Genomic DNA, 24,508 nt, shown 5'->3' with positions numbered 1-24,508 from the left:
ATAATTTACTCTATTATTAATGTATAATACTTTTATTGAATATTTAATTAATAATAATTAGCACACAAGGAAAAATCACTGTAAAATAGTATTTCTTCTTTTGAAAAAAAGTCTCTCAATATATATCGAAATAGTGGGAGCATATGAGGATTCACGTGTTCAAAGTTCAAAACGACCAAATTCATAAAACGGAAAAAGAAAAGAAAATACCAACTCAAACATTTCCTCTGGATCCGCGTTTCTTCTTTAGACAAAAGAGAAAACCCTCTCAACTCCGTAACCTTACTCGTTAAGATAGTTACAAAAACCACTTAAACCCTCTTTTGTCCAAATCCTGTTATATATTCTTCTGCATCATCATTTCTCTCCCACAACACAACACACTTTTCCAGTTCTGAAATCTGTAACCGCTGAAAAGCGAATCACTCGTCACGCGCTGCGATGGCTAGGGTTCGCGACAATTGGGAGAGGCTGATTCGCGCCACGCTCAAGAGAGAGCAACTTCGAAATGCTGGCCAAGATCACGGCAGAATCGCCAGCGGAATCGCCGGAGCTGTTCCGCCGTCGCTCGCTCAAACTACTAACATCGATTTGATTTTGCAGGCCGCCGATGAGATTCAATCTGAGGATCCTAACGTCGCCAGGATCTGTAAGTGCTTCTGTGATTTTTTTTCGATTCATTTTGGAGTGAGATTGGTTTCTGAATTTTAATGGGGATGTTCATGTTGTTGTTGTTATATCTAATTTGAGATCTGATAGATTTGTTTGAACAAGTGTTGTGCTGATAATGATGATGCCTTTACTTTTTGAAAGGAATTTAGTTTGATGGATGGGACTTAAGAGCATGAATCTGTCTTAGAGAAACCTTCTAGAAGTAAAATTGTTTGATTTTTTAAATTTTGTAATTTAGATGGAAATTTGAATTTAGTGGTGGGAAAATGAAATACACTGAAGATAGCATAATCTTTAGACGAGGGTGAGTAATCTAAGTTAGTTGCATTTAGTTTAAAAGTGAACATGTCTATGTTGGAATGCGTCATGATTTCAGTAGAATTCGAGATGATAGGGAAGTGAATAATAGTTTTCGGTAAGAAGTAAGAGGTGACTCTGAGAGTTTGAGCTTTATATGTAGTCTGAATTTGTTGTACTACATGTGGAAAAGTTGTAGCCAAGCTGAACTGACTGGATCTTAGTTTTGTGTTTTGAGCTTTAGCTGGTTAATGATTATTCAACTTCGTTAGGAATCAAGCTTGGCAAATATTTACCAGGCTAATCTCGTTAGGGCAATACAACAGTGGGGCTTGTTAGCCTAGCTTGATAATGCATTGAAAGATCTTCATTTTATTATATACATTTGATAAAGCTATCCTCATTTTCCATTCTCTTCTAGGTGGTGTACCTTCTTAAAATGGATTTACTTTTTCTCGTTTCAGCGTTTAGTGTTCCTAGTTTTATATTCTGGTTTTTTATTTCATTTTGTAATTTTAAGTCTAGCAAAGACACAGTCTTAAACCTAGTTATACATATGTCTAATTAGAGAGTATGCTGAGTTGTGTCTAAATCAGTCCACAGAAGGCTAGTATATCCATATTGATGCAATGTTAGCAACTGGCATATCAAGACTCCCTCAATGAATTTATCCCTTAGCTGCTAAACCATCCTTTAGATGATCAATGGAACCATCCAATGAACAATCAGGTGGTCGAATTAGAAATTATTAATAAAAAGAACACAATCATGCAAAAAAAAAAACATGAAAACAAAATCATGGCTTGTTATGGTGAAAAGAAAACCAGTCCTGGTGGTTGGTTCTGTTACGGTGAAACAAAACAGAGAAGCATGCACATTACTCTATTGTTTTGCAAACGGGTGCATGGGTTATGATAATAGACTATGGTTTACAAAGAGGAGAAGGCATGGACTGGGTTGCAATTGAAAGAAAAGGAAAATAATAATCAAGGGCAAGAATACCTTTATAACAACAACCAAGTCTTAGTCCTACTAGGTGGGGTGACTACATGGATCGATTGAAGCCATAGTGCTCTATCATAAATTATGTTCATTGGCAAAACAACTATCTCTAAATTATGATTTTTCTTGGTCTCCCTCTACCTTTAGAGATTGGAATAAACTCTATTTAATGTACTCTCCTTATTGGGGCTTCTAACAGTCTCCTCCACTTATCATCAAAGCCTCAAACTACACAAGACACGATTCTATTATCTTTTCTATAATAAGAGTTACCTTAACTTTCTCCCTAATGCATTCATTCATAATCGTACATTATCTATTGCGTCCACTTATCTAACACAACATTCTCATCATTTCTACATTATTTTTTTCTCTTATTCCCATTTACCACCCAACATTCACTCCCATGTAATATTGTGGGTCTTATAGTTGGGCGGTAAAAATTTCCGTTAACCTTGTCCTTCAGTGATATCTTTCTAACATATATGACACCTGTGCACTCCGTCATTTCCTTCATGTTGCTTGAATCTTATGATTTATATCTCCTTCAATTTCTCTATTGTATAGTACCTACGGGTTTTCTTAAAAAAACCATGAAGTGCTCCATTATATTATCGTCTTGATGTAGCTTAGTTTTTATATTGAATTCTTTTGCCATATATATATATATATATATATATATGCTGACCACATGACTTGCTTAGAAGTTTTCTCAGGTTTTTGTGTATTATTGATGTATGTCTGCTTATATGATGCCTTTGTGCTGTTAAATATGAAGATATCACGTTCGTTCCATTGAATGCTAGTATATTTTCTGGAGCATGAACAGACCTTGAATAAGTTGATTGTGCTATTTTTATGATATGAATAAGCAAGACATTTTCCTTCTGGCTTCAGTGTGTGAGCAGGCATATAGTATGGCTCAAAATCTTGATCCTAGCAGCGATGGTAGAGGAGTTCTTCAGTTCAAGACTGGTTTGATGTCTGTAATTAAGGTATTAATAGTGAATTATGAGGGATACTTTTACTTGGAAACCATTTTGCCATTTGATTTTTTCTTTGTATGTGACTTTATGGGCTTTTCAAATCGCTTGCTTATGATTTCATTTCACTGTATTTGTAGCAAAAACTTGCTCAGAAGGGTGGAGCCCGCATTGATCGCTATCGCGACATTGAAAATCTGTGGGAGTTTTATCAACGGTACAAGCAACGTCATAGGGTGGATGACATCCAACGAGAAGAGCAAAGATTGCAAGAATCTGGAACTTTTAGCTCTACATTGGGAGAGTATGTCCAACTTATAATCATGTTCATTATATCTCCATGTGTGGCTTATTTCTTTCATGACATTGGTCAAGGTTATTTCTTTTATTTTTTTTATTTTTTGCCTAGTTGAAAGCTTTATGCTTATTTGCAAGTATGACCTTGACTGTTTTTTTAATCGTTAAAATCACAAAGTTACTTTATTTAGGTTAAGCTTTCCTCCAGCATAATATTTGTGTTAATTTTGTTGTTCAAGGTTGAAACTTAGATCGTCAGAGATGAAAAAGGTAATTGCCACACTACGTGCCTTAGTGGAGGTCATGGAGGCGCTCAGTAATGATGCTGATCCGAGTGGAGTTGGAGGTCTCATAATGGAGGAGGTAGGTACTCCTTTTATATTCATTTTAAGATGTCTCTCAAGAAGCAAATTAACTTGTCTGATTTGACATGATTATGCAGTTCATTTCTCTGTTGTTTGAAATTGTGTGTTAACAGCATCTTTTATCATCAATTATATTTCATTCTTTTTTAGACAGTAGGACATTAAAGGTTGGAGTTAAGAAATCTGTTTAGTAACCTGTTGTCATCTTGCTGGCTTTGTGCTCTTTTAGGACTTGCAAACTTCTTTTAACCAACTGATTGCAAATAACTTTGTCATCTTTCTCTTCTATGTTTTCTTAGTTGAGAAAAATAAAAAATTCAAGTACAACATTATCTGGAGAGCTGACACCGTACAATATTGTTCCATTGGAAGCACCGTCATTAACCAATCCTATCAGAATTTTCCCTGAAGTAAGTTGGAACCTACAGAAGACGCATTCATGTCTTATTTTCTTCATTGACCTGCATTTTATCCATTTTCATTTATAGTCCATAAAAGGCTATTATGTTACCGGCTTTGACACACCGCTTTATGATTTGCATACATGATTTCTGTAATACTACTTTGAATTCACATCTTTGGCTCTATGGTTTTGTAACATATAGTTTCATTCTAATACCAGGTTAAAGGGGCTATGTCTGCAATTAGATATACTGAACAGTTCCCTAGACTTCCTGCTGGATTTGAAGTATCTGGACAAAGGGATGCAGACATGTTTGATCTATTGGAATCTGTGTTTGGTTTCCAGGTTGGTAATGGTTGTAATATTCTCCATCTTTGCTGTGTATCATGGCAATATATGTGTGGTGACTAACATATCTCTATATCGGTTTCTCATGGAGTTTTCTTCTTGCGATAATAGAAATGTCTTCTCAAATATAGAAAGGTGGTTCTTCATAGTAACAAAATGCCAATTGTTACCATTTACTTGTTAGATATGTATAAATTCTTTTATGCACCTTCACCTACCAAATTAGGTCTTTGGGAGAGATGGTTCATGAAATTAGAGCCTCTATGACCAAAATGGTCTGGAGAATGACCCCTGCTGCCTCCGTTCTAATTTCTGATAATAAAATGTTGATTTTCAGCATTAGGTCGTGGCATTGTGGGCCCTTGCATTGTCCATGTTTCGAGTCTAAAGGGCTCTTGAGTGTGTTAGATATAAAAACCATTATTGTGCCTTTTACTCAACTCCTTAAACTTTTGGAAGAGATGGTTTATGTAACTACTAACAAGTAACAATGAAGGGGGCTTTTGTAAATTTTAAACCCACCTGTTTCAGTCCAGGTAGTCAATAGTGCGCTATCACGCTGGGATAGTGGCATCGCGGTGGTTGCCGGCCCTTCAACACGACGAAGGGGAGTGTAGCGGCGCAAATGGCTGTCACACCTGTCGCAGGTCAGAGAGCAGTGACTTCACGTGCCAAATTGCGAGTCAGAACCCACTCCAACAAGGCTGTGCAATGGATCCCTAATTTTTAAAGGGGAAAAGCCTAGCAGAAATGTGAAACCCTCCTCTTCCCCTTCTTTCCCTCTTTTTGCACCAACATTGACTCTCATCTAAACCTCCAACATACACATTTCTAGGGCAAAGCTTCTTCCCCTCACTTCCCTTCTCACATACCCATTTCTTTCACAACCATGGTCTTATGTCAACTTCTAAGTTTTTATTCATATTCAAATTATACTACTTCGTTATCCATGTTTTAAAACTTAAAGAGTAGAAATTAATTTTAGTCTTATGATGCATTTTCCCCTTAGCTGTAGCATTCATCCGACTACCCACTATAATGTTTTTTGGGTCAACCGCTATGCTCCGCTATCCGCAATTGGTTACCCAGGTTTCTATGTTACAAATACTCCTTCTATTAGTTAAGTGTTGTTCTGTTGGGGGTTATCTCCCTCCTCTCTCAATTAAACACTTCTTTTCTTCAAAAAATATTTTTCTTATATGACTATTCAAAGACAATTTAAACTTAATTTTTTTCTTGTGTGAGAAAATTGCACCCCAAAATAAATTATTTTTCTCTGTACCCATATAACTGCAATCTTGTATTTTTAGAAAGAGAAAATGCCCTTCACTGATACCATATAAAAAACAAGAGGAGATGAATTGTTACAATGATCAGGTAATACAAATGGTAGCTGTCCTAACAACAACCTAAGATAGAGTATTTAGAACTGATCCTTAGAGAAACTTTATTGATTGGTTGAATGATCTGGTACTATGTATGCTAGCTGCCCTAACAACCAAATTTAACTGCCTCTGCCAGCCTCCTCAGCAGAGGCAGGTGTAACCACACTAACTAATGCTTGAAATACAGCAGAAATAGCATAACAGAACCGCTCTCCTATATGCTTAACATTTTCATACTTGCATGTTGCAAATAGTTGTGTAGGTTACTAAGTACTTATGATTCCTACCTTATGTTAACAGTCTTGGCTAATAATCTTAGTTGTCTTGTATGCAGAAAGATAATGTAAGGAACCAGCGTGAAAATGTTGTTTTAACGATAGCAAATGCACAATCTCGACTTGGCATACCTGCTGAAAATGATCCGGTGAGCCCTCTAAATCAACTTCACTGCAGTTTCACTATGTACAATTTAATTTCTCTGTTTTTATATATTCTATTTTGCTTTTCTTTTTCTTTTCTGATATGAATAAACTATTTTGAATGTTATTTGCTAGTGGACTTTCAGCTTAACATATATTCATTTGGCTGTGCAGCTGTTCAAATTTATCTTTTCATATTGGATGTTTGAGTAACAATATGTCATGTTTGTTCATAGGTGATTTGTTTGCAATAAGGTTAAATTGGGTGAGAGAAGGCTGTCATATGTTTAAGTGTATTGTTGTCTACATACTTCAAAAAAACTTTTTAGTTTTCCAATGAGATGATACATTAATGAGCGTTCTTAATCATTAGTGGGTTATGGTGTATAATTTATAACATTATATGTTTGCATATGTTTTGAGCTCTTTCTATAGGCTGAATTTTATTTGCAGGCACTTCTGTTTTGGGTATAGAGAACTTTATTGAGGTACTGAAACATTTGTTATTCTGAAGAAGGAATATTGGCTGTATTGCAAAATATCACGTCAGATATATTTTTAGGGAATATGTAATATTATTACCTTGAACTGAAACATTTACACACGATGGGAAATTGGTCCAAATTTAGAACTCTCCCCAATAAGGTAACTCGCCCAAGCATAGATCACCTCCTTTATGTATCAACACATTTCAAAACAGTACCATATTCTTATTTTTCTAAACATTCCTATCAGTTGTCCTAATTGTAATTCTTCTTCATAGTTTCCCTATATAACTCGGATTGTTACTTATGGTACAATTGTCTCAATGATTTGCATCATGTAAGATTATTGTACTTCTGTATTTATTATATTTATATGATGTTTGCATTGGATGACTACAGTTTATGTGTGAAACTGTGAATGAAGATGGCCCCTTACCATTTGTTGTACATGTTGCTTCCATACTTGTTAAATTTCTTTTGGATTAGAATACATTGATACACCCTTTTTTATATTTTTTTTTTGCATCTCTTATTTTGTTTGGTGGTGTGTACAGAAAATAGATGAAAAAACCATCAATGACGTCTTCCTGAAGGTACTAGATAATTATATCAGATGGTGCAGATACCTTCGAGTTCGTCTTGCTTGGAACAGGTCATTACTTCAACTAGATCATGCTTTGAATAGCTTTTCTTTTTGTTACCTTGCTTGATTGGATTGTATGTTTCCTACAGTTTAGAGGCAATTAACAGGGATAGGAAGCTATTTTTGGTTTCCTTGTATTTCCTTATTTGGGGTGAAGCTGCAAATGTCCGATTTCTTCCTGAGTGCATTTGCTATATATTCCACCATGTAAGTCTAATTGTGCTTTCTCATTTTTGGCTATTATTGCCCGAATTATTATAGTTAAATGAAATCCTTTTCCAAAGTGAATCTTCTTTGGCGGGTTAGTGTGTGTTTGAATTATTTATTTTGGTAGACTTGAAAGGGATGAAAAATATAATTACTAGGATACAAGCATACATCCCTTGACATCAGGGAAAAGAATCAAAGAGATAATTGCATAATTGTTTCATAATCAATAACAAAATATATCATAGTCAATAATAGAATCAGATACTGATAACATCAATCTCAACAAATAGAAAGTTTTTATTTTTTTTCCAATGTAAACTGGTAAACTCCAAACAAGGATTAAATTGAGTTTGAGTGCCAATAATTCTTTGTCTATACATACATACATATATATATATATATATATGCTTATGATTGATTGAAAAAATAATTTTAAATTAAAAATAATAATTAATTATTTTTCTAACCAATTACATATGATGGTACATACAATGATATAATTTGTAGGACTATATATATATATATATATATATATATATATATATATATAAGTATTAACTGAGCTTCAACCAATGTACTAAGAGAAGTTCAAATGTTGAAGTGTTTTCACATATACATACTAAGAGAAGTTCAACCAGTCCGAAGCTCCTTCCATGTTGAAGTCTTTTCTCTGGATAGCATTACTGAATAGGATTAATACTAATGATTTGTCTTAGGTTCAGAGACCTAAGACATCTATCTCTAATATGTGTGTTGTGATTAACAATTCTGAATCTGTTATACATCTGTTTTCACATTGTAAATTGCTAATCTCCTATTCAGTATGCTGTTTGGGGAACATAGGATTTGTTTGAATTCTCTGCAAACCTTTTTGATGATAAGATTTATCGGCTTGCAAGTAGAAAAGTGGTCCAATCTTGTAGAACTGTGCTGTGTGCACTTTTCTATGGTGCATTTGGTTGTAGAGAGTGCTTTAGATTTTCAAAGGGTTTCCAATGCTTGTAGAAGTGTTGTCGGGAAGAGTTGGGTTTCTCCTTATCTTTTTACTCCACTGATGGTCTTTTGATTGTTTCATATTTGCATAGAGATTGGACTGCCCCTGCACGCTGTTATTCTAGAGTTATGCTTAGCCCATGCTGTAGCTATTTTCTTGCTGTAGCTGTCTTATCCTCCTTCCTTTGCCTTTCTTTTCCTTCGTTTTTCAATGAATTTTCTTTAACATTTTTAGATTGTATTTATTATCTAATGGTCCCCTTTTGAAATTGTCAGGAAGGCAAATAATTTGAGAAGTCTGCTCACATCTATTTTGAGATTTCCCTGTACCCTTTAATATTCTGAACATTCCTTTTCTTCTTCAATCTCTGAACCCTATAATTTCAACATGATATCAGAACTAGAACCAAACCTTTCTTCGGTTGTATGATTCGGAGATGTCCTTTCGTATTGGGTCAAAGGAAATCCATTGCCTGGTCCGACAAGCTTTTGTGAGGGGGCATGTTGGGAAGTAAGTCCCAAATTCCCTGCCTCATTATCTCGAGATTGGTTTAAATACCTGTTGAGCTATTTATCTCATTGCCAATTGGTTTTGAGATGGACCCTTAACATGATGTTAGTGTCATGGTATCCACCTTGAGGGAAGCATATGGCTGTGATCCGTTTGCCAAATGTTTTTTGGTTGTCACATTCTTTCCATGTTGTTTTTAGTCGTTGTCATCCTCCTTTCAGGTTCCATTGCTTTTTGCTATTGTTTTATCATCCTTGCATCCTCCTTCTTTAGCACCTTGATACTACTAGCCATTGTTTCCTTTTGTCATCTTTTCTGAATGGAGATGAAAAATTATGAATCGTCGTCCCTATCTACTCACCTCATTCGACTGGATTTGTTTTTCTATAACGTTAAGGATATATTTCTTTTTCAGTTGTTATCATAGCATTGAGAGGGGTACACAATGTTTTGTTGTGTTCGGTTGTTTGCTTCTTTGTTATTTGTTTGTGGTGCTCCTTCTGCTTTCAATTTGCCAGTTTGTGTAATTAGCTGGCTCAAGTTTTGCTAAGATTTGGTGGCATGTGTTCATGGTCTTTTTTGGCGCTTTTTGGATGCCAGTGTGATCTATTCTTAGATTTAGTGTTCCTTTTGACGCCTGCACACAAAGTGTGACACTTTGTTTGTTAAAGTTGGAGGTAGATGCATTGTTGTGTTTTGGTGCACACTAAAATGTTTGATGATTTGCTTGATTTACTTGCACACTACACACTGTTGTTTCAGATGCATTGGCCCCAAAATTATCTCAAATGCGCTGACCCCATTTTTATCCGTGATGCACTTGCCTCTGATTTGCCCCAAATGCAATGACCTATGATTTGTTGTAAGGGCAATGACCTAAGCTTGGCTCCATCTGCAATAGCCCCGACTTTGTCCGTGATGATATGGAGTCGACTTTGTCCTAGCTGCATTGGCCTAGGTTGTGTCCCAGATGCATTGGCCCCGACTGTGTCCCAGATGCATTGGCCCCGACTGTGTCTCTTATGAATTGGCCTTATGCTTTGTCCCAGATGCAATGACCTTTGATTTGTCCTAAGGGCAATGACCTAAGCTTGGGTCCATCTGCAATGGCCTCGACTTTGCCCCTGATGATATGGACTCGACTTTGTCCTTGATGCAATGGACTGGGCTTGGTCCCTGATGCATTGGTCTAGGCTTTGTCCCAGCTGCACTGGTCTAGGTCTTTCTCAAATGCATTGTTCCCGACTTTTCTCAAATTCGTTGGCCCCGACTGTGTCCCATATGCAATGGCCTCATGCTTTGTCCCAAATGCGCCGACTTTTCTTAGACGTGCTGTTCCCATATTTGTCCTAGATGTATTAGTCTCGTCTCTATCCTGGAAGCTAATATCAACTATAACTTCAAAGATTTTCGGCGCCACTAAGAAGAAAAAACAATTTTATTTTTTATGTAATAAACAAAGCTTAGTAAACTTTAGCTTGAAGGGGATGTATCAGAATATATGAAAATATCTTAGAGTATTTTAAATTATCATATAGAGAATATCTGGAGGATACATAGCTAGAGAGAATATCTCATATTATGGAGTATAACATTAATATAAATAGGGTTAATATTATATATTTTGTATCAGAAGATGATCACATCATTCATAATAGTATCAAAATAATTTACTATTTTTTGCATTTCCTTTTCTCCTTCCATTCTTTTCCTTCTTTCTCGTTTCTTGATGAATTTTATATAACATATTTATACCGTAAGAATTATATCATGACTTCCGTTTTGAAATTGCCCTAATGGCAAATGATTTGAGAATTATACTCACATCTGTTTTGAGATTACCCTCTATGTTTTTGTGTCGGTATAGATATCTTTAGCAATTGTGGCCCACTCTTAGTCATGTGTCCCATTTCGTTGAAATATAAATATAAATTATTTTGATTTATTTTATGTTGCCATAAGTTGAATGAAGCCCTAAGTGGTATAAGGTACCACTACCCTCGTAAAATTCAAATTTACAAGACAACCTCCCAATTTAATGACTTACAATTAATGGTACTGAATTTTTTATCCCCCTTTCCCTTTGTATAATAAATTTATTCTTTTATAAAAAGAACTTAAAATACATTGTTTGTGTGGATCAGAGGGTAGGGTGTTGATCTTGCTTAGGTAGTGGTTTCAAGTTTGAGCCATTAGTATGCAGCTTCGCCAAATACATAGTGTAACAGTAAGATTGCTTGACTTGTGGCCTAGAGGCCATGGATTCAAATCCTGGAAACAACCCTTTCGCTTGCGATCGTAAGGCCACGTACATCTATCATTCCCAGATCCCACTTGGCTGACTGCTTTGTGCATTGGGCTGCCGATTTTAGTTATGTAGTCTTATGACAAATTGGTTCTTTTGAATCCAAAAGGTTAGATACACATGTAAACAGTACGGAATACTTTTTGTATCTCTTCATGTTCCTATTTTAGATATTTCAGTATCTCTTTGTTTTCGGTTTTAAGATATTTCATGCTTTTTCTTCTTCTGACAAAGGAAAATATTGTGGTATGCGCTTTTGTTGTTAAAATTTTGATTTTTAAGAAGCTTAAAGTTTGTCCTTTCAAATTATTTATCAAGAATGTTTATTATTTTATATTTTATTTTGATTTCATTGTTTATTTAGATGGCAAATGAGTTGGATGCTATTTTGGATCACGGAGAAGCTTATCCTGCTCCCAGCTGCATAACCAATGATGGTTCTGTGAAATTCCTTGAGCAAATAATCTGTCCTATATATGAGACACTAGTTGAGGTCAGCTGTTTTATTCACCTTGTTTTCTTAATGCAGTTGTATGAAATAATATTTATCAATATTCTTCTGAGTAGTAGATAATATTTGTTTGTTGGGAATGAGTTGCCAATTGACATTTTTTTATTCAAATCATTCATCTAATATTTACCTTTTCTGCATACCGCTTGTTATGAGGTAAAAGCTTCAACTCTAAATATTCTTTTATGTAAATGAGGGGCTACTGCAATATTTGGCAACTTGCCAGAAGCTGTTGGAGTTTCTGTGTCAGGAATCTTATTTTATAATTAGTAGTTTTATTTGGTTGAACACTTGAACTCGTACCATTGTACTATATTAGTACTTGACATAGATTAGTCTCTTTTTTACTTCTAAATTGATATTTTTAGTTGTTAAGTTTTCCCACTCTATCCTTAAGAAAATGTTTTTCTAAATTCAGATAATGCTGCTCATGTAGAGAAATGGTGATGGTTGGTGTTGTTATTTGTATATCAACTACGTGTTACTGGAAACATTCAAAATGTTGAAAATGTTAGTGGTTGAGTCTGATCGTAATTGTAGGATGTTTAATGTTTTACCGTAGGTAGTCAATTGTGGATAGTGATCGATCCTAAAAACGCTATAGCACTATAACGGGCAGTGGGATAGCTGCTACATCTAAGGGAAACAATATAAGTAATTTTTACCATTCACATATAAATATACAAATGCATAAAATCAAATTATACCCTACACATAAATAAACAAATACACGAAATACTAGAAGTATAAGCAATTTATATTCTTTATGTTTTGGCAACTTGTATTTAGCATTACTTGGAGTGGGGATTATAGTAGGAGGTTGAGATGAGGCCATGATTGTGGAAGTAACTTTGCCTTAGAAGTGGGCATGTGGGGAGTTGAGATAAGAGAGTGATCAGAAATTGCAGAATGTGTTCACTACTTAACGACTGTGGAAAGAGCGAAAGAAGGTTCCGTTCACTGTTCAGAAGGATGTTTTCATTGCCCACAAAACGTGTGAATATTTTATTTTACAGAAGGTGCTCACATGTTTTATAAAAAAGGGAGGGATAAATTACACAGCCCAAAACAACTATGCCACATATTAAAAAATAAGGGCAACAATGACTTTTCCCTTTTAAAATTAGGATTCCACTCACAGCGTTGTTGGGACGGGTTTTAACCTGCAAAATATTCATTCTTTGACCTGCGGGAGCATCAATACCACAAAATATCCGTTCTTTGACCTGCAACCACTGCGACACTGCTGTTCCAGTGATAGTGCACTATTGACTACCTAGGTTTTACCAAATAATAATGATAATGACTTCTGAATTTATTGTTTTTGCTTGTTTGATTTATTGGAGTTCCAATGATACTGTAGTGGCCAGACATTATATGTTCTCTAGTTAATCTTTTGTATAATTAGTATTCTTTATTTATTTTTTAATCCACCGTTAATTGACCTCACCCTCTCCCCAAGTGTAGGAAGCTGCTAGAAACAATAATGGGAAAGCCGCACATTCAGCATGGAGGAACTATGATGACTTCAATGAATACTTTTGGTTAGCAGCAGTGATATCTTGTAACATTTTGGAGTGTTGGAGGATATAGAATTCGCTATTTTAATTTTCAGTTATATGTAGGTCGCCTGCTTGTTTTGAATTAAGCTGGCCAATGAGGATGGATTCACCATTCTTACGGAAACCAAAAAAATCAAAAAGGGTTAGTTTCAGTGCTTTGTTTTTTCGTCCTTTATATGTTCCTTAGGTTGTTAGTTTTACTGTGTTTTCTTCATGTTTATATGGAATTTTTTTCTTCAATGTGCATGATTATTTCTGAAACCATTTATGTTGATTTTAGTACATATAACAAGATTAGAGCAGCCCACCAAAACGTTACTAAGTCTTATCTTAATCCTAACCGAATCCTAACTAATTTGACATGTCAGCAATAGTTTTATTTACTTTTAACAATTATGATTATTTTGTTGGATCTATTTTCTTTTAAAAAATATATTTACTTTTCTGTTGCCCATTTTGGAATTTATTTATCATAGGGTGAAATTTTTCCTAACGGTAAGGTTGTTGCCTTGTAACTTGAGTGATACAGGTTCAAATCCTAGAGATAGCCACCCCACTTGCTTGTAACCCTCCCTAGACTCCTTGTAATGGGAGTCTTGTGCATTAGGCCACCCTTTTTAAATTCAAGATTACAACTTACAAGTGCATTATAATTCTTATGCTTGTTTCGTAGTTTCATTGAGTGTTTTCTCTGTCAATTAAAGTAATGCACTTCCTTTTCTTTTGGTATCATATACCCTGTCATTGCGATTCTAGTGTTTTCCCCATTTCCACTAAAGATATAAAATATATAACTTGCACTATTTTATAAAAATAATTGATGACAACTATTTTACTTTGCGATTCTCCTGCACCATTTGAGAAAAAGCTATTTTATAACAATCATTTTAGTAAAGCTTTATTGGAAGAAGGCATTTTTAGAAAAATTACAACAACTAAGCCTTTGTTCCACCAGGTCGGGTCGGCTACATGGACCGGTTAATGCCATAATACTCTATTATAAATCATGTTCATTGACAAAATATTGATCTCTAAGTGTTTCTTAATCATTTCCCCTATGATTTTTTGGCCTCTCTTTTCCTCTAGAAAGGTTGTGTTAGGCAGTCAACATCTATATAGAACTTTGTCAAATCTCTATATGGTACTTTTGGAGAAATTAATTATAGAAAAAAAAACCTATTTTAGAGTCCTTATGTGCCTTCGATGCAAATAGCCAGATGCCATTATGTAATTTACTGTAAGTCCCAAAATATCCTCGAGCCTTATATACTTCATGTTTAGGACTTGAGTTTGCTCGATCTTGGACTAGGAACTTGCTTGTCAACAGCGAAGAGCTTTGTTTATCGAAGAAACACATCATCTCATAAGATCATTGAGAAATTAAACCTTTGTACCATATTTTTTTTGTCATTTTGCTCACCAACATTGGTTTGCTCTTTTCTAATGTGGTCACCTACAATGCTTTAAGCTCCTTCATTGTGTTCATCATTTAAAGTCAAAACATATATTCACCTGTAATATGTACTTACACTGTACCTGCAGTACGTATTACACAAATCAGGGCCAGATAAGTATGAACTTACCCCAAAAAGAATAAAAGAACCATTTCGTAATCTAACCACTTAGAGACCACCTGGTCCCAAAGGACATGGCCCCAAATTACCAACTAAAGGATTGTGAAATTAGCGAGGGACCATCTGAGAAATTGATACCCTGCCAAAGTAGCACATGCAGTCAATAGCTCTATATATGTTCACACCGCCCAAGTAACTTTTAGACACATTAATATTAAGACCAGACATGACATCGATGAATTTCAAAATATACATAATAGTTTATGATTGAGTTTTCTGGTCACTTTTGTTTGTGGAGTATGCTCTTGTCGAAATCGCTTTCATAGATTAATTTGAGACACTTTGTTTGAAGAAATTTGCCAGTAATGATAATGTATTTTGAGAGCTCATGATTTTTCAACGATGAGTTGGAATAGTGGTGGCTGTTTCTTTGAACTACTTGGTTGCATATATTATCTGATTGCCGTTTCCACCCATGTCTTCGTTGGCAGACTGCTAAAAGTAGTTTTGTTGAGCACAGAACATTTCTTCACTTGTATCGAAGTTTCCACCGTCTTTGGATCTTCCTGGCATTAATGTTTCAGGTTACTTTTTCTACTAAATTCCTTCTTTCATCATCGTTCTCTGAAGTCTGAACTATGCTTATGAACAATTAAATCAACATTGAAGATTTTTTTGTTCCATGCAGGCTTTGACAATAATTGCTTTCAACCATGGCCGTATCAACTTGGATACTATTAAAACAATACTTAGTATTGGGCCCTCATTTGCAATTATGAATTTTATCAAGAGTAAGTTTGTCTTTTTTGCAGTTATTCCATGTTTCAGTGGTGAGCAATTCTCATAATATCATTTTTATGATAAATAGGCTGCTTAGATGTGCTGCTTACATTTGGGGCATACAGTACTGCAAGGGGAATGGCTGTTTCAAGGCTAGTTATAAGGTTTTTTTGGGGTGGCTTGACTTCTGCTGGTGTAACATATCTTTATGTGTGAGTTTCTAAATTCACTTTGCCCTTTGTCATTTGGTAAGCAATGTTGTCACAGGACGAAAAACAGGTTTAAGCTCCCTTCCTGAAAACAACATCACTTTGATTAGGGAGGCAGTGGGAACACACCATTGAAGTGATGTGGATATTTAAAAAAATAACTGAAATTGTTCCCACAAGGTAAAATTCATAACCAAAATAAGATTTAGTTATTTAAATGCAAATTAAGCCATCAGTCATGACTATACTTCAAAACCATCCTAATAGAGAATGGTAGAAATATTTAATGCAAGTGTACCATCAATCAAATGCTCTTTCCAAAAGGCCAGGTGTGAAACAAAATGGCAAATATTAGAGAACAAATGGTGGAGTCCACAGCTTTAATAGTTCAATCCAAAATCAAGGTTGTTAATATAGCTAGGAATCAGATGTTATAATTTCTTCATATTTTAATAGTAAAAGAAGTTTCATTTGTAGAGAAAAGAATAGTGCAAAAGAAGAGGATAAAACCTCCTCAGAGAGAAAAAAATAGAAACAATTAAAACTAGGAGATAGCAGCGTAGTGCTATGCAACGAAGCATGGAATCAGATGATAATAAGGGTTCAGTTTCTGGACTATAAAGTCATTCATGGAGGTAATTTCAGATCCTATTTTAGGAAAGTTTTCTTGGATTGCCAAGTAAAATTAAGTTCAGATATTTATCCAAAAAATTAAGTTCAGATAGACTGAAATTCCCCATTATGCTTGATACAAATTTGTCAAGGAACATTCTTTTAGTGAGGGTGAATACATAGATTGATCAACCGAAATGCATTGTGTAGCCGCATCATCAAACTGTTTTGTCTCTGGCTATCTGAGGCGGTAATGCTTTCACTGTCCTAGGCGGCTGCATCAACAGCTTTTGACAACACTTGCAATTAGGATTGCGTTTCATACTGTATTTGAGTTTTTAGTTTTTACCATAACTATGCTACAATTGCAGGAAGGTTTTGCAGGAGAGGAATAGTCATAATCCAGATAATTCACTCTATTTCCGGATATACATTCTTGTATTGGGCGTTTATGCTGCGATACGTCTATTTTTTGCTTTCCTGCTCAAATTTCCAGCTTGTCATGCACTTTCTGACATGTCTGATCAGTCATTCTTTCAGTTTTTCAAATGGATTTATCAAGTGAGCTACTTTTAGTAATTAATTTGGACAAGTTTAGAGCTGCCTGCTTTCGGAAATGTTTTCTCCTTTTCATTTTCTGTTTCCATTAATATGCATGCCCCCTTGTTTTCATCATATTTCTTCTTTTCAAAGATTTGTGCTTGAAACAATGAAAACATTGTCTCGTGCTTGCAATTATTAGATGTAACAGAAAATGTTTTCTCAAACCCAACATACTCTTTTCTTCTAGTTATTTCTGTTTGTTATGACGTGGTATTTTTATTGGCTTTTTAATGTCATTTTTTAGGAAAGGTACTTTGTTGGACGTGGCCTATATGAGAATATGCGTGATTATTGCAGGTCAGCTTGTCATGTTCAAAATGAGATCTTTGTTTCGATATACCTTCACTAATAGGATGAGATACTTGTTTACTTGCTGGTTCTTTAATATTGATCCATTTAATTACAATATTTCTTATTCTTGTCAGCTTTTGGACTAGCATCTTAGGTGCTGGTGCTTGTTAATTGTGCATGTTTTGGTTGTTATAAATTATAATTAGTGGCATTGATGGCTTTCTAAGTTTGTTCTTACTAATATTTAGAAAAGTTGTTTTTTTACTGCCATTGCTGCTTATATTCAGGTATTCACTTGTCATGTTGTTAGGAGTGCTGCTTTTGGATAGAGTTTTAACCTGTTATTTTCACTTCTTTTTTTAACATCTTCAGTTATGTGGCCTACTGGTTGGTGATACTTGCCTGCAAATTCACTTTTGCATATTTTCTCCAGGCAAGTCTTTTGGTTTTTATTTAATAAATTATATATTGTTAACAATGTTATGAAATCTTCAGAAACTTGAGTGTTTAACATTTGATTTTAGGTTAAGTTAATTAAAAAAATTCTCTATAACACACAATTGATAGAATGTCGTAAAATTGTACATTCATAGCTTAGTAATTGCTACTTATTCACAAATCCTAATATTGCAGATTAAACCTCTTGTGAAACCTACCAATATTATCGTGCATCTTCCATCTCTGACTTACTCATGGCATGATATTATCTCAAAGAGTAAGTCTATACTGTTTTTATTTTGTTCAATGGTTCAACCTATAAGGCCATGGCGTTTTCTCTATTATTTATGTATGTGATATGTTTCTACACACATTACGAAATCTCTTTCTAGAATTTGATTTTTCTTTTAGATAAAGTAATAGATAAAAATAATCAATGTACATGGATATTAAACTCAAAATAACAGTCTATTAGATTGAAGTAAAAGGGAAAAGGAACTAGAACCTTTTCTTATTAGAGAGCAAGAACCAAACTTAGCTTGGTTTGGTAACTGCAGTGACACCTGTACTGAACCTTTTCTATTGTTCAAGTTTTTTAGTTAGAGGAGGTGATTTATTGTACACGTCACCTCCTATAGGATCTTCTCTTGTAAGCTTTCTACTCTCCTATATAAAGGGAAGGCCTCTGCTATTGTAACTAAGCTTTCATTCATTCATTCAATATACAACATAGTTCATATTACCTTTCTTCTCATTAAAAGCTAGCCTTATAGTTTTACAGTGTTACCACCGGTAATCAAGCAGAAAAATAAGAACAAGAAGAAGATTGAAACCAATCCAGAATCAATTGAATTCCGAATACTAAATGCACTTTATTCAATTGGGGAGTAGATGGATTACAATGGATGAAGAACCCTAATTGATTCCCATGAATCAATCCCACTCAAGATAATTCCCAAAAGCTAACTTCTACTCACTCCCTCCTTCTATTTAGATTTCTGGTGGTGTAACCGTTTCTGCCACAGTGGTAGTTTCAGCTTCAGTGGCAATGCCACTGCAACACATGGCGTTCCCTCTTGCGCCACGTGGACGTCTGTCATACACCTTAATGATAGGTGGCCTAAGTGGCTTCTTAACTCTATCAATACTCCCCCTAGATGATCCACCTTGTCCCCAAGGGGAAATTGAGGAAAAACTTCCCGAAGCTGTGTTATGAACTCCCAGGAATTCTCGCACTCCGACAAATTATTCCACTGTACTAGCACCTCCTTACTACCGCCAGTATCCACCCTATACTGTGGAATTTCCGCCGGTCACACCTTTAACTCGAACTCTTCTGAATCGGTTTCAACACCTTCTTCAACAATGAAACATGAAAGACTAGATGAACCTTAGCATGCTTTGGCAATTCCAATTTGTATGCGACAGAACCAATCTTCTCTAAAATTCTGTATAGGCCATAAAACTTCGTTGACAACTTAGCAGAAGGACGTGAAGCTAAAGATTTCAGCTTATACGGTTGGAGTTTCAGGAACACCCACTCCCCTACATCAAACTCCACCAGATGCCTATGCTTATTTGCTTGGACCTTCATCAATTCTTGCGCTCTCAACCAATTCTGCCGCAATTCTTGAATAATTACATCTTGAGATATGAGGAGTTGATTCACCTCCTCTACTTTGGAAGTAAAAGTACATCCCTTAAGCAAGGTGGGAGGGTCCCTTCCTTACAAAGCCTTAAAAGGCGTCATTCCCACTGAAACGTTAAGTGGTGTTGAACCAAAATTCTGCCCACGAAAGGCAATCAACCTATCTCTTTGGCTTAGGGCCAACGAAGCATCAGAGATAGGTCTCCAAACTGCGATTAACCACCTGTCTGGCCATCCGTTTGAGGATGGTAGGTTGGACTATACTTCAACTTAGTTCTAGAGAAGCGAAAAAGCTCCTGCCAAATTTGACTGAAGAAAATCAGATCCCGATATGAAACTATGGAAGAGGGGAACCCGTGCAATCTTACTATCTCTTTCACAATTAGGGCCGCCAGATCTTTAACAGTGAATGGATGACCCAACGAAAAAAGTGGGCATACTTCGTCATTCGGTCCACCACTAAAGATAGTGTCCTTCCCACCTAACTTCGGTAACCCCGAAATAAAATCCATAGAGATGTCTTACCAAACCTGAGTTGGAATCGGTAACGATTGCAAGATACCCCCTGGTGCTAGAGTGGAGTATTTCTGTCGCTGACATACATCATAGGTCTCGACACACTGCTTTACATATCCTCGCATGCCCACCCAATGGAAGAAACTAGAAACCCGTTTGTATGTGCGAAAAATTCTGGAATGCCCCCCAGATACACTATCATGGCATACTGCTAAGATCAGAGGCAACTTATTGGACCCCTTGGACAACACCAATTTGCCCTTGTACAAAAGCCTTCCTGACTGAAATCTGAACCCCGGATGTGACACTGGATTCTCGGCCATGTCTTGATCACTTTCTTCCATTTCGAATCCTTTTGTACCTCTGCAAACCATTCATCCTCGTCAGCTAAATTGATCACGGAAAGGGCCGTATAAAAAGCTTTACAGGATAATGCGTCAGCCACAAAATTCTTCTTTCCCGGTTTGAATTGGATTTCAAAATCTAATCCAATTAGTTTGACTGCCCACTTGAACTATTCCTCGCTGAAAAGCCTCTGTTCGGTAAGGAATTTTAATCTGCTTTGATTAGTTTTGATCACAAAATGTCTACCCATCAAATAATGTTTTCATTTTTGTACCGCCTGGACCACATCCATTAGTTACTGTTCATAAACCGACTTCAATTGGGATCTAGTGGATATACCTTCACTCCAAAAAGCTAAAGGTCGCCCCTCCTGCTTCAAAACTTCTCCCATCTATTTACTCGAAGCATCCATTTCCAGCACAAACGTCTTCGACAAATCGGGCACAAGCAACGTTGGCAAACTGATCATTGTGGACTTTAGAGTCTGAAAAGCACTTGTGGCATCATCAGTCCACACGAAATTATCCTTTTTCAATAAATCGGTGAGAGGTTTTACAATTCGACTAGAACCTTGCACAAACCTTCTATAATAACTAGTGAGACCCAGAAATCCCCTGAAACTCTTCAGACCTCGGGGCATCAGCCAAGAATGCATAGTAGCCACCTTCGCTACATCTGCGACTACTCTTGAATGAGAAATGATGTGCCCCAAATATTCCAAACTCGGTTTAACAAAACTGCATTTCTTCTTGTTGACCCTTAGAGAATCGGCTCTTAAAGCCGCCAACACCTGCCGTAAATGTTCTTCATGAACCTCCTCATCTTGACTATAAATAAAGATGTAATCGAAGAACACCAACGCAAACTTCCTCAAAAAGGGTCGCACGACTTCATTTATCAAAGATTGGAAGGTCGAAGGTGCATTAGTAAGACCGAATGACATCACAACAAACTCATAATGTCCTTCGTGTGCTCGAAAAGTTGTCTTCTCAATATCCTCGCTTCTCATTCTAATCTAATGATATCTGGATTTCAGATCGAGTTTAGTGAACACACTGACGCCTCCAATCTCATCCAACAATTTCTCTATGATGGGGATTGAGAATTTGTTGGGTATAGTTATCTTGTTCAACGCACGGTAATCCACACAAAACTGCCATCCTCCATCCTTCTTTTTAACCAAGATAACCGGGCTAGAATAGGGGCTGAAGCTATGTCGGATGACTCCCGACTCCATCATCTCCCCCACTAACCTTTCAATTTCCGTTTTCTAATAATGAGGATACTTATAAGGTCTCACATTTGGTATCAAAACCCCTTCTGTCAAATGTATCAGATGATCGTGTCTCCATATTGGTGGTAAGTCCGTAGGATCCCGAAACAACTCCCCAAACACCTCTAGTAGTCCCTGCATTCGTGCCATACCATCTTCGGGTGGGTCACATGCCCGGTTGGTCATCTCACACTGCATCAACAACCCTTCCCCTTCTACCATAAGGACTTGCATCAATACTCCAAAGGAAAGCTCTGTTTTTGCCGAAGCCGGATTGCCCATGATTCGGATCAACTCTGAGCCTTGCTTCACTATGAGCTCCAATTTCCCAAAATCGGCTTTAACTTCACCTAAACTTGCTAACCAATCCAGGCCCAACACAAGGTCAATTCCCTTCAAGGTGAAGAGATAAAAGGCTTGTATCACCTCTAACTGTTGTATCTGAAAAGGTAACCTTGCACACTTTCCCGTGCACCTCACTCTATGCCCATCCCCCACCTCTACTATGTACGAAGGTGTATCTTGGACCGCAAGTGTCAACTGGGCAACCAACTCCTTGGCAATGAAATTATGTGAAGCCCCACAGTCAATGAGAATAACTACCGACTTTCCTTTAAGCCACCTCTCCATCTTCCAATAAGGAGTTGTAGTGAACCTGGACATAGAACATAAAGACAACTTCAATTCTTGTCATAAATGTGCAATCTCCTCTTCCCCTCCACTCTTATCTTCCTCTTCTTCCTGTAAGATGATCATTCAGAACTGCCTGTTTTTGCATCGATGTTCCCGAGTGTACAGGTTCATCACACCTGAAACATAAACATTTATCACGCTTCTCCCTTATCTCTGCATTTGTCAACTGTTTGTATAAGAAAGGAAGGAGAAGAAGAATCTAGAAAACAATATAGAAAGAGAGAGTTGAGTAAATGTATTATTTCAATTGTGATTTACAATAAGGAGCTGAGTCCTTTATATAGGGAAGATACAATGCATGTGGTTCTAACAACCTAGTAACAAACTTTAACTAAAGCCTAACTGATTGAGTTACTTAAGTAAAGGAAGCACCTGCATTATTAACCAATGCACACTTCTAATATATCCCCCTGAATCCAAGACTCCTCAGATGATGATGATGTGATTAATCTGTTGAGTTGCAGTCTTGAATTTGTAGTTGATTTCTAAGAGTAATAAACTGAGTGTTTGGTAGAGGCTTTGTGAAGATATCAACAGTCTAGAATTCTGAGGGTATATGCTTGACAGTTAGAATTTTGTTTTGTATTTTGTCCTTGACAAAATACAAACCCAATTCAAAGTGCTTGGTGCGATTATGCAGAACTGGATTGTGAGACATTGCTACTGTGCTCAAGTTGTCACAGAAAATAGTGGGAGTTTGATGAGTAACTCATAGTTCTTTGAGCAGAGACTCAACCCACATGATTTCTTGAGATGCCAAGGCTAAGCTTCTATATTCAGCTTTAGTGCTTGACCTTGAAATAGTGTGTTGTTTCTTAAACCACCAAGTAATAATATTAGGACCTAAGTAGAGGCAAACACCAGAAGTTGACTTTCTATCATCAGTATCTGATGCCCAATCAACATCACAGAAGGCAATCATTGCATAATGAGGAAATGAGTGTTTTGTGGAATGATTTGGCCAGGCCCAAGAAGAGAAGTGTCATGTATCAGATAAAATGAAGGCCATGATTGTAATAGTGATATGGTCCTGAGTAGAAGTCTTTGTTAAAATCAGGAAGGAAATGGGCTGGATAATGAGAATGTGGCCCAAACATGATTGAGAAATTGAGGTGATTGCTCACGTGGCGCATGATATAAGGGAGGAGAGTAGGTAACACCAAAATTCAGTGGAGCATAATAGCAGGTGTTGACTTCATCACCAGATCTATTGCAATACACACAAAACAACGAAGAAAATTGTCCAAAGCTTCGTCATCCTCTACTCTGACCACCATGACGATTGCCACTTCTTCCTCTATAGCCATTAAAACCTCCATAACCACAAGAAAACCCTGGATTTTGTGATTTAGATCGCGGCGCGAAGTAAGGCAATGGATTTTGCGACAGAGGCATATTCTGGCGAGAGAATAAATTAATCGGTTTTGAAGAAGGAGGTGAAGTTAGGTGAACAACAATGTTAGTAGATAGAGCATCAAATAGAGCTTTACCTTTATTCTTCTTAAGGGAGACTCGAAGGTGAGTAAAAATGATTCAAGATTGTGAACAGAAGGAAGATCCAATTGACTTTCTATCGAGGTAATTACTGATTGGTACTCCTCATTAAGTCCATCAAGAATGTAATCAATATGTTCCGTAGTTGAAATCAGAGTACCTATGTATATTAGAGAATCCACAAGTCTCGTGATTGTCGTAAAATATTCAGAAATTGAACTCGAACCCTGCGAAATTGAACGAAGTTGAGAGCGTAATTGTCTGCTTCGGGCTTTTGTCTGTGAGTTGCAATAAGAATCAAGTTCCTCCCAGAGTTGCCATGAGTGTCTACATCCAACCACACGTGGTTGAAGAGCTTCAGAGAGAGAGTTTAGAATTCACGAAAACACCATTTGATCCAGTTCTCCCATTGAAGGTACGCTGGATTGACACGATTGATCAATCGATCATCCTCCGTGAGAAAACGACATATTGTGAAGATAAATCCAAATAGTATAAGATTCGATATTCATTCTTTATTTTGGTTAGTTACAATATAGTATGATAGTAATTTAAACACCTCCTTAAAATTATTGATGCAGTTTATAATGAATAAAAAATGATGAATATAGATCAAGTTTATACTATTTGGACTTGTCTCC

General features: G+C 36.4%; 1 protein-coding gene across 1 annotated transcript in view; it reads left to right on the top strand.

Moving 5' to 3' along the window:
• Nucleotides 199–24,508, top strand: part of LOC109328077 (callose synthase 10) — a 55,193-nt gene continuing 30,883 nt past the window's right edge. Inside the window, exons 1-19 of the mRNA XM_019561336.1 lie at nt 199–649; nt 2,869–2,966; nt 3,095–3,258; nt 3,491–3,614; nt 3,916–4,026; nt 4,239–4,364; nt 6,087–6,176; nt 7,211–7,308; nt 7,389–7,506; nt 11,683–11,811; nt 13,297–13,373; nt 13,455–13,533; nt 15,457–15,549; nt 15,654–15,756; nt 15,834–15,957; nt 16,938–17,127; nt 17,414–17,466; nt 17,833–17,893; nt 18,094–18,175. Coding sequence (XP_019416881.1) covers nt 442–649; nt 2,869–2,966; nt 3,095–3,258; nt 3,491–3,614; nt 3,916–4,026; nt 4,239–4,364; nt 6,087–6,176; nt 7,211–7,308; nt 7,389–7,506; nt 11,683–11,811; nt 13,297–13,373; nt 13,455–13,533; nt 15,457–15,549; nt 15,654–15,756; nt 15,834–15,957; nt 16,938–17,127; nt 17,414–17,466; nt 17,833–17,893; nt 18,094–18,175 — 2,128 coding nt within the window. The 5' untranslated portion in view covers nt 199–441. The remainder of the gene's footprint in view (nt 650–2,868; nt 2,967–3,094; nt 3,259–3,490; nt 3,615–3,915; nt 4,027–4,238; nt 4,365–6,086; nt 6,177–7,210; nt 7,309–7,388; nt 7,507–11,682; nt 11,812–13,296; nt 13,374–13,454; nt 13,534–15,456; nt 15,550–15,653; nt 15,757–15,833; nt 15,958–16,937; nt 17,128–17,413; nt 17,467–17,832; nt 17,894–18,093; nt 18,176–24,508) is intronic.

Source organism: Lupinus angustifolius, chromosome LG15, assembly GCF_001865875.1.
Source record: "Lupinus angustifolius cultivar Tanjil chromosome LG15, LupAngTanjil_v1.0, whole genome shotgun sequence".
Classification (NCBI taxonomy): domain Eukaryota; kingdom Viridiplantae; phylum Streptophyta; class Magnoliopsida; order Fabales; family Fabaceae; genus Lupinus; species Lupinus angustifolius.
This window is presented reverse-complemented; position numbering and strand designations above follow the sequence as displayed.